This window comes from Strix aluco, chromosome 5 (genome assembly GCF_031877795.1).
Source record: "Strix aluco isolate bStrAlu1 chromosome 5, bStrAlu1.hap1, whole genome shotgun sequence".
Classification (NCBI taxonomy): domain Eukaryota; kingdom Metazoa; phylum Chordata; class Aves; order Strigiformes; family Strigidae; genus Strix; species Strix aluco.
In genome coordinates, this window is record NC_133935.1 from 18,316,688 (window position 1) to 18,326,473 (window position 9,786).

General features: G+C 36.8%; 1 protein-coding gene across 6 annotated transcripts in view; it reads left to right on the forward strand.

Annotated features, from left to right (window-relative positions):
- Positions 1 to 6,246, forward strand: part of BICD1 (BICD cargo adaptor 1) — a 183,224-nt gene extending 176,978 nt beyond the window's left edge. For 4 of the 6 annotated variants that reach the window (XM_074826245.1, XM_074826244.1, XM_074826246.1 and 1 more), the window contains one exon: positions 408 to 6,246. In XM_074826245.1, coding sequence (XP_074682346.1) covers positions 408 to 495 — 88 coding nt within the window. In that variant the 3' untranslated portion in view covers positions 496 to 6,246. The remainder of the gene's footprint in view (positions 1 to 407) is intronic. The other 2 variants (XM_074826248.1, XM_074826250.1) reach the window with 2 other exon arrangements.
- Positions 6,247 to 9,786: the final 3,540 nt, after the last annotated feature.

Here is a 9,786-nt window from a genome sequence, read left to right on the forward strand (position 1 = left end):
AGACTGGCACTGTCCTTCATTTCATACAATTAATCAGTTGCATATAGAAAGTCTTTAATGCTCAATTAAAGATAGCACCTGTATTTTGTCCTTCAAATTTGCTCCCCCATTTCTCATATGCATTCATTTCTTCATACAGCATTTTTCATCAGACCATGCAAACAGCAGTTGTGTACGTGAACTGACATCCAGGATATCTGTGCTGCTTCATGTACGAATCCAGGTGTCACTGAATGCGTGCACACTGAGGATTTTCTTTACATATCCTGCGTATCTGAGGATACAGATTTAGAGATGAGGCTTCATCCCCTTTTAAAGTTTGTTTCCACCCCTGTACTATTTATGTGCATGTAAAAAGTTTGCCATGTATTTTAAGCACTTTTTCTCTTTTCTTTTTTGATTTTCAGTCCTAATGCTCTTCCAGCAGAGCAGCCACATTCCAGCTCTCAGTGTGCCCCTCTCAACTGTCTCTCTAAGCCTCCTCCTTACCCCTAATCTTCATATGCAACGTAAGAGAAAATGCGAACAGAGTGGTGTTCATGCAACAAAGGTTGGGGTTGTTCCCAGAAAGCGGGTAGACAATCCTGCCTTGTTGCTGCATTGACAAGTCTGGATTCATATCCTCTGCTCTGGCGACTGAGGGAAGGTTGAGAAGAAGAACACAAAGCACAGAGCCCAACCTATCAAGAAGACTTTTTATGGTTCCTCTGATTGTATTCAAACTTTGCTATCACGACTAAAGTGTAGTGAAATTTAACATCTCGACAAAAATGTTCCTCCCAGCTGCTTGGCTTCACCTCTGAAATAATGAGAAACTTAAGCCAATATTAAAAAAAAGTATGTTACAAAAATCCTACCCTCACATCCTCTAAGTTCAGCCATAGGAACCAGTTCAAATTTCCTTTTGTCATTAAGGGTGTGATATTTATTTCTTACTTTATTTGCACCAGAATTTTGTGTCTATAAAATACTGTCTTTTTTTTTTTTTTTTTTGAGAGAGAGAGTTCTATTTAATTGATTTTATTTTTAAAAAACAAGCAGAAATAGCTCAAGTGAAGAATGACCATGTTAGTATTAAAAAGAGGCTTGTTGCATTGGCCAGCATATGGCCAATTTTTGTTGCACAAAAATGTTGGAAATGGGTTGAGTTGGAATGTTAACAATGACTGTATATTTTGCTGCTGCACTGATATTGTTTATGCACTTGTATTTTTTTAATTCCTATTACACTAGCTTCTGGTTTTGTTCTAGCTCTTCACTGAAAAATAATTATTAAGCCTAAGAAGGAGATGAAAGGATGATTTGTTTTCAGTTGTTTGCTTGCATTGTAGTTATATTTTTGCATTTCAGACAAGTAGATGAATTGGTGCTGATTTTTGGAGTTACTTTCTATTTGGTATCTGAGAAAGAAAATCTGAAACAAGTAAAATGCTGTGTGCTAATTAAAAACATTCTTTCTTCCCGCTCCCATATTCAGGATACTAGCTTGAGGCCTTACCATGAAAGGCTAGTATGAATGGTGAAGTCGTATGCATTTCATGTGAAGTATTCTGTGGTGAAAGAGCTCATGGAGGTAGGGTTAATGGTGTGGATCAAAGTTAGTAGGACTTTACTGTAGTGCATTTTTTCCTTGCCAAAAATCAACAAACACAGAACCTTAGCTCATGTCAGTTTATGACAAATACTCAGGTGATCTATGCTACACAGACTCTATTGCAACAGTGCACAGTGTTCCTAGTTAAAGATTCTTTCCTGTAAAAGCTGAGTAAGTCTGGGGTTTTTCTTAAAAAGTAGTGAGTTTCAGAACAAAATCAAGGATAAAGAAATTTATTTTGCACAGTACCTGACAGCAAGGCAAACAGCTAAGTAGGGGATCATGGTTCAGCATTTGTGGGCTTCCTGTTTGGTCATCAGCTAGGAAAAAAAGTTTGCAGTACTGCCTACCTGCCTACTTGTTGGTAACTAGCAGATTCCTTGCTTTGTCAGGTGGCCTTAATTTATTTACAGAAGAAAGGCTTAGATATTTCCACATGTCTTTATTCCTCCTCTGCAGCATACATATGACCTACAAGCGGGAAACACAGTACAGCCTAAGGTACAGAGCAGCTGGAGAAAAAAAATTGCTGCAGGTGTGGTTGGAATAATTCTTTCATATTCTGCCTGAATCTGAGAAAATGAAGTCAGTCTTCTGTTATTAACAGTGCTTACCAAATGTTACGATACACAAAACATCAGCAGAGGAAAGAATCGGTGACCACTCAGTGTGCCTAACAAGTCATTATTACCATAGTACCAGTAACAAAGGTGCTGTAAATAGAAATACTCTATGTCATCAACAACGTATGTCGTGTAACCTTGGCAAAGCAGCTGAGCTATTGTAACAAAACATTCAGAGTCAGAGGTGGAGAAAATAAGAACAAACTGATATCCAATTCTGATCAGATCAAACAGACAACACTCAGCAGCGTTTCGACTTCGGTTTCCATGCGGTTCGCATGATTCTTCTTGTATACATTCACATCGCTCTTCAGTATCATACTTAACATACATGTTGTCTTGTCATAGAAAAGTCAAGTGAAACCTTGTTCAGCTCTATCATGTCTGACACTGAAATTAGCTGCTATTTTAATTTTTATTTTTAAAAAACACAACATTTTGTCTGAGGCAAATGCTGCCTTCAGAAAGCATCTCAGAATTCCTGACCTTGTCAGACTGGTGTATAAATATCGTACAGTGGCTGTGTCTGTGTCCAACAAAGACAGCTACTCTATATTGTTAAAAAGAAAAAGAATTTGCATTGCACTTTGAATACAGTTACTTCAGGCTGCACTTGAAATAGTTTTTCCTATTTTCATATCCAAATCAAACACATTTTCCCTGAATTTAAGTTAAATTAAACAGAAATTCAGTGAAATACATTTCCTTTCTACACAGATACGAATTTATGGGAAAAAATGTTGTATTGGAACAGTTGTTTAGAAACTTATTTGTTTTCAGTTGTGATTTGCAGAGCAGCTTTGGGAAATTGAAACATTGTAGTGGTATGTCCATGTGGATTAAGAGTTACAAAACAGCATCCAATGGCATAGAAATTGTGGCCCTGTTTTATAGAAATAAGTGGGTTTATTAAATTTTTTATTCTCTTAAGCTTTAAATTCTTCATTTCAAAGGTTTCAATTTACATTTTTTATATGTAATAAAACTTAAGTGTTGGAAATGTAAGAGAACTAGAAACAAACCAACTTAAATGTACAAATGGCTGTAGTTATTGTATTGTAAGTTATAAAACTGTGTAGGTCCCTGGGACAACTTTTGTCAGTTAACCAGTACAAAATAAAATATATATCTTGAACTTGAGATGATAAACTCTTCTTTATTATATAGTGATTGATAACATACAACTTTGTGAGAGATTTTGTAGGAAATATTTACATGCAGACAAAACCAGAAACAAAAACCTCTTTTTTTAAAGGTTGCAAAATATTATATTTTGCCCATTTCAAGTTAATTTATGATGTGTGTCTATATATTCTGATTTTTAAAGATTAAAAAAACCAATACGTATATTTTGTAATGGTAGAATATACTCAGAAAGGCTGAAATGTGTTCCACACAGTAAAGAAGCAATTCAAATCCTGCTCTGACTTTCGTATCTGAAATACAGCTTTCATTCTCTATGATGGCATTGAAATTCCTTTGGATTTGGAATAGCCTATTCAGTTCTAGGGCATTTTGGTTTGGGTTTTATTTTCTGATGTAGTGAAAAAATATTCCTTATTCAGTGAAGTGATTCACTTCTGGAAATCCAGTTTATAGGAAATATGTGGGAAGAAAGGAAAAAAATAGAAAAAAATCAAGTATAAGGGGAGAAAAAGATGAATAAATAAATTGTAAAATGAAATAGTATGGAAAATATATTTTCTATCAGGAAGAAGATAAATGGAGGTTTTACAGAAAGAGGAAATATTACCATTTTTCATGCTAATCGTATAGAAGTTTATGCCTTCTAGATGGAGGCAATAGTGGTATTCTTTCTGATTGATCTGGTTGACAGGTTGGCATCTCTGCTTTCTCCATCCACATTTTTCACAGTAAATTAATGTTATCATAGCTATACAGTAGGGTTCATAGAATGAAACTGTAATTAACACTGCAAGTTTTAAGGCCAAGGTGATTTCAGTTTAATTTTTATTTTAAAAAATTGAGAACTTGTTTAAGCCATTTGCCATATTTAAGTGTGAACAGAAAGGAGATTATGTTATGAAATATAACCTCACTTATGAAATACGACCTCACCTATGACAGCTGCTCACGATAGTTATGTTGGAAATACTTAAGTAAGCTGTTAGTAAAATATGTCCCAGTCCTTATCACACTGGGAATGACACCCACAAGTCTGGGCCCTTATTTTGATACCAACCTTATCGTTCAGTGTGCAATGCCAAAGTCAGTAGTTGTTCTACCAATTCCACTATAGCTGGACTGATCATCATCATAAGGTATAGATTATATCAGCCCTTCTGAGGTCTGTTCCTTTCTTGGTGGAAGATGCTTATCCACTGAAGTTACAGCAAATTTCTTTCTTTTGTACCTCAGCAATCTTTGTTTGAGAACGGCAGGCACTGATATTTTACCTTTGAAGTATGATGATTGCTATAGTTATCTCTTTGAAAATTCCAGTCATCATTTTTCTTCAGTTTTCCTTTGCTGTGTGTGCAGTGAGTCTGAAAGGTATATACAATATTCAGACTTTTTTAGCCATTAAGGGGTTTTTTTAGTATAATTAAGCATCCTGTGGAAAAGAAATAAAAAAGCAATTGCCTTTCGCCTTCAGGCACAAATGCATCTAAATATGCAATGTAAAATGCGTGCATGAGATTCCTAACATCAGGTAGCTTTTCCATATCCATAACTAGGCTAGAAAATTCTTATTTCTTGTGCGAGCTGCATATTCCTCCTGCTAGAAAGGCAAGAGGACTATCACAGAGAGTCTGTATCTTTCATTCTGAGGTGCATGGCTTAAATCTTTATTGGATTTTAATCTGTTTCCTGTGGAGTTCCTGAAAATCCCCTTCGTGAAATCTAATGGCAACCATGTGACAAACTGACAGAAGGTAAAGGAAAAATCCTATATTCTATGACTGGAGTTAATGTGCAAGCAGACTCTGGGTGATAGGGCCTTGTGTTTCAAAAATGTCTTTCTACAAAGCTCTGTATTTGTTTTGATTATCATGATTTGCTGTAAAAGAAAGAGTGAAGAAGAGTGTATGTTTTTGCTCAGTATTAGTAATCTGAGTTAAACAGGTTTTTTTGAGTATATGGATTTAAAAAATATTTTGGAAATCAATAAACACAAGCAATTGACAAAAGTTTCAAGTACACTGGCTTACTAGCTGAGTTGTTATTTTATCAGCTATGAAGAAGAAATAAGAGTAATCTAGCTTTTTTTTTTTTTCCTCCTGTTCACAGATATGGCTATGTGTGCTATGCCAGTGAATAAATTAAGTCCATTTTATTAGTTATTGCCCTATTGATTTTCAGCCCTGTGGTTTGACTGTTAAAGGGTTAATTAACTTGATCCTTTGTAAACAATTTAAAAAAAAAAAAGAAAACCGATGTTTTGTGACTTTTGTAATCTATTGAATGTTTCCATTTGCATGATGTTCTGTATCTAATGAACCATACAGATTGCTGTGTTCCTTTCAAAAGAGTTTTAACATTGGTGAAGTTTGTGACAAACACAAATTTGTATACTGTATGTTTACTGCTGTAATAACTCAGCTACTCCTATGTTGAATTGACATTATGTTGTCCTGCCTTCTTGGGGTTAAATGATGGAGTGTTTCTAGGTGGTGAAGAATATAAAAGTATATATGTTCATTTGCTAAAGACTGAATATTGGAAACTCTTCTTGTTGCTACTTTATGCTAAAAGCAAAAAAGTTAAATAATTCTTGTTTCAAAAACTGCATCATTTGTTTTTAAAATTGAAGTAATGCCCATGTTAACTCTTCCTTGTCCTTGTAGACAATCTTAGATTAATGCCTTGTGAGGGATTCATAAAGTCTGTGCTTGTACATGTGTAATATGATCATGCAGTCAAATGGTTGGGAAAAACACTCTAGTGCTGAAGAAAATAATTAAAAGAAGCCAATATACTGATTCTTACATCTTTATGTTCCAATTAAAATTACAGTGTAATGCATAACTGTTCCAGTGAATAAACTGGCCATTTTTGTTCATTTAATGCCATGCTGTCTGGTCTACTTCTATTTACATCAGTTTGCAGTGCATTGGCTTGGCTTATACTTTCACATTTACTTAGTTCTTAAAGATCCAGCATTGTAAGTTTAAAAGGTACCAGACATGAATTTGAGAAGGGAAATCAACATTAATGGAAAAGGGAATCAGAATTAAAGCAAAGATTTAAAGCAAAACAGCCACCTCTGGTTTTTGAGATTGAGGCAGATGCTAAAATACTGATTCCCCATATAGTGTTTCCAAAAGATCTGAGTAATCTCTGAAATGCTGCAATATCTGCATAAAGTCTCACTACAAGAATGCTTTGTACGATGCAAATGTCCACCCTCAGGGGATGTGGACACGAAGGAAGTGCTGAAGTCAGCATAAAATTGGCTTGGGAGTGCTGTGTACAGTACAGCGTACCATACCTGCTTTTTAAAGTAAGAAACATCTTTTATCCCTTGCGGAAGAGCCTTGCTCTGACAGCAAGCAGATCAAAATCCTCCCTCAGCAGCCAGTCCCACAGTGGTCCGGAAGCTCAGCCCTGGCAGGTCAGCAGCTGCTGCGGCTCCTCTGGTGAACCTCGCTGCTCGCAGGGTCTCTGAGGAGTAGCAAATGTCCAGTTTTTAGAAATGGGCCAAGAAAAAGGAAGAGCCTGGAGGAAGAATTGTGCCTCCAAGCCTGCTGTGATGTTTGACTTAGTGGGAACTATTGGGGGGCTGGCTGGCAGGCAAGGTGCTTTGGGTAGGAACAGGATTTGTGCATGGTGGCAGAAATGCAGTTCAAGAACTGTTACTTTTTTAAGTTCTTCCCACTTCTCTCTTTTCTTCCTTTTTTTCGTCTAGCAAGGGGAGGTCTCCCACCTTAGCTGTGTTCATTGCAGAAGTGCCTTTGGCAACAGTGGTGCATGATCATTTTAGCAGAAGGGTGACTACTCTGGATAGAATTTTCTTACATTGTGTGTTCCTCCCCTTCGATTTTAAATTAAAATAGTTTCTGAGAATTTAAAGAAAAGGGTAAAGCAGGCTTTTCTTCTTCAGCATATTTGTTTTGCCAGCAGTTTCACACAGGGTTGCCTCTTGTGTGAATGTTTTCATGGCAAAGTTGATTTGAGAAACTTTTAACCTATATTGCTCCTTTCCCTTCCTCTGTATCATCCCTTCAGCAGGTCCTGTGCAGCTCTCAAAGAGGCAATGGTATGAGTAAGGTCACTGAAATAGTCTGGATTAAAAAAAAAACCCTCCAAAAAATATATCTTCTCTTTCCAAAGAAAATGTCTGGTAATATCTCCCTTGAGAAGCACGGTTACCCCTTGTTCTGGAGCAGAAGGTAATTTCCGATAAATGAACTATTGGTTTTCCTGTAGAAATATGCCAGATGATAATGAAAAAGATCCTGAAGCTAAAGTTTGCAGTGAGTTTCCACTGCAAGTCTTTGTTTCTGGATACCTCTCTTGATAAATCCTGCAGTTGTGCCTAGAGAAATGCAGAGCACTCCCAGTGTTACCTAAAGGCAGCAGGAGCCATAGTTTGACTCTCTTAACATCATAAAACACTGACAGGCCACTGGCAACTCAGGCTGAGCACAAAAAATTACTGTATAATTTTGAACAATGTTGAAACCTAGATTTCATAAGACCAATAATAAGAACAGAGGTACTAATTATGAAGAGGGCCATATGAAAGGGCCCTATATCCATATCTTCTAGCAGCCTGTGGATGACAGACACAGAAGAGAAGATTTTATATATAGAACAGAATACAGAGGGAAAATGGAGCTAAAATAGATAATAATAATTATGTGCATCCTGGGAAAAAATATTTGGAATAAAGCCAGCTCTCATCTATTTGTGTATGCTAAAGGCACAGCTGCTTTCCTCTCAGTGGAAACTTTAAGTGATTGCCTGAATGAAAGAAGAAAGTCCTAACTTTGCACAAAAATAAGGCCAATACGATAGTTGACAACTCAGCAGAAGCTTAATAACCCAGTAAAAAATATTGACCTTTGCAAGAATGATTCCTTCTTGACTAGAGCAGTATACTAGAAAACACACACTTCACTCATTATTATTTACAAATTCTCTTATATCATATTGGAGGTATCTAACTTCAGGAATAAGGTTTGGTGACTGGTTTTAGAGAAAAAAAAAAGTTTAAATTATTGTTATAATAATACATGATTGAGAAAATGTTATTTGTGAGAAAGCTCCATATGAGGAGGGGAGAGAAATCCTTTCATCTCCCTTAAGTGAGTTGTCAGTAAACTTTGAAAATAAACAATGAGGCAATTGTGTCTCTTTAAATGAATTCATAGGATTCCCTACCTGGGGAGGGCTGTCATCTTTTTAAGTATTGATTACCTCTCTCAGGGAAATTGTTTTTTGTTATTCAATGCTGTCATATTGATTAAGGTATTAAAACTGAGGCTATTTGCTCAGATTAGGAATATGATATGAAAGGCTACATGAGTACAGAGCTCCCTTGAAGATCAAATTCCAAATGCAGCAGATTTGGGCCCAGTATTGTTCCCTCTCACAGAGATGGGAAAGGCCTATGATCACAGGAGAAAAAGAGGTACTGTTTTTGTAGCGCACAGGTCTTCTTCTATCCCCCTATACAAGACTAAATATCTTTGCTATAGTTGTAAGAAAACTCTGTTACATATGGATGACCTCTGTAAACTCAGATGGCTCAATGCTGATCCATCCAAGGTAGCTCTTTCTACAGGGATACAGCTTGTTAGTGCCCTAAGATGAAGCAGCAGCTGTCCTTCGTGGCTCTATGGATGCTACCATCAGACCCTAGAACATAGAATTTACTTTAGAATCAGGTGGGATTTGACCCATGCCATTCACAGTTGGTTGGAAAACTTGCTTTGACCTGAATGAATGGACTTGCCATTCAGTTCGTTCCTTTGAAAATTGATTTAAAGAGATCCCTGGGAGCAACGCGCCACACACTTTAGTGAGATCCATCTGGGTGTTGGGCATTTACCTATGCGGAGCAGATGGCAGGAGTATCTTCTGCAATTTGAAGATGTGGCTGATGAGTGGCTGTGAGTTCTTTCATGACCAGCTTGTGACTCCACTTCAGCCACGAAAAACGTAAAATTAGAACTTATATAAATGCACTGCATACAAATATCAGCAATCTCAAAGTCCTACATTACTTAAAAAGAAAACACCTCTGTGAAGCCACCACTGCTTTCAAAGGTTTTTGTATCTAAGCCAAATGCAAAGTAGCTCCTTTTATGTTCAAAGCACTCTATGCATATTAATTAATTCCCAAAACATCTTTGCAAAATGGGTACTGTTATCTCTCACCTACAGATAGACAAATTGAGGTTGTTTGGATGGGTAAACATCAACACTCAAAAAGAGAGACAATTTTCTTTACATGTAACCCTTCACCTCTGCACGTACATCCACCCTGCACACACTGAAATACCAAAGTGGTTTTAGATGCGGTAGCCAGGTGCTCTCAGCAAGGTGAGTTATTTAGTCCATGTGGTACATATCCTGCTCCAGAACCTGCATTGCTCAAGT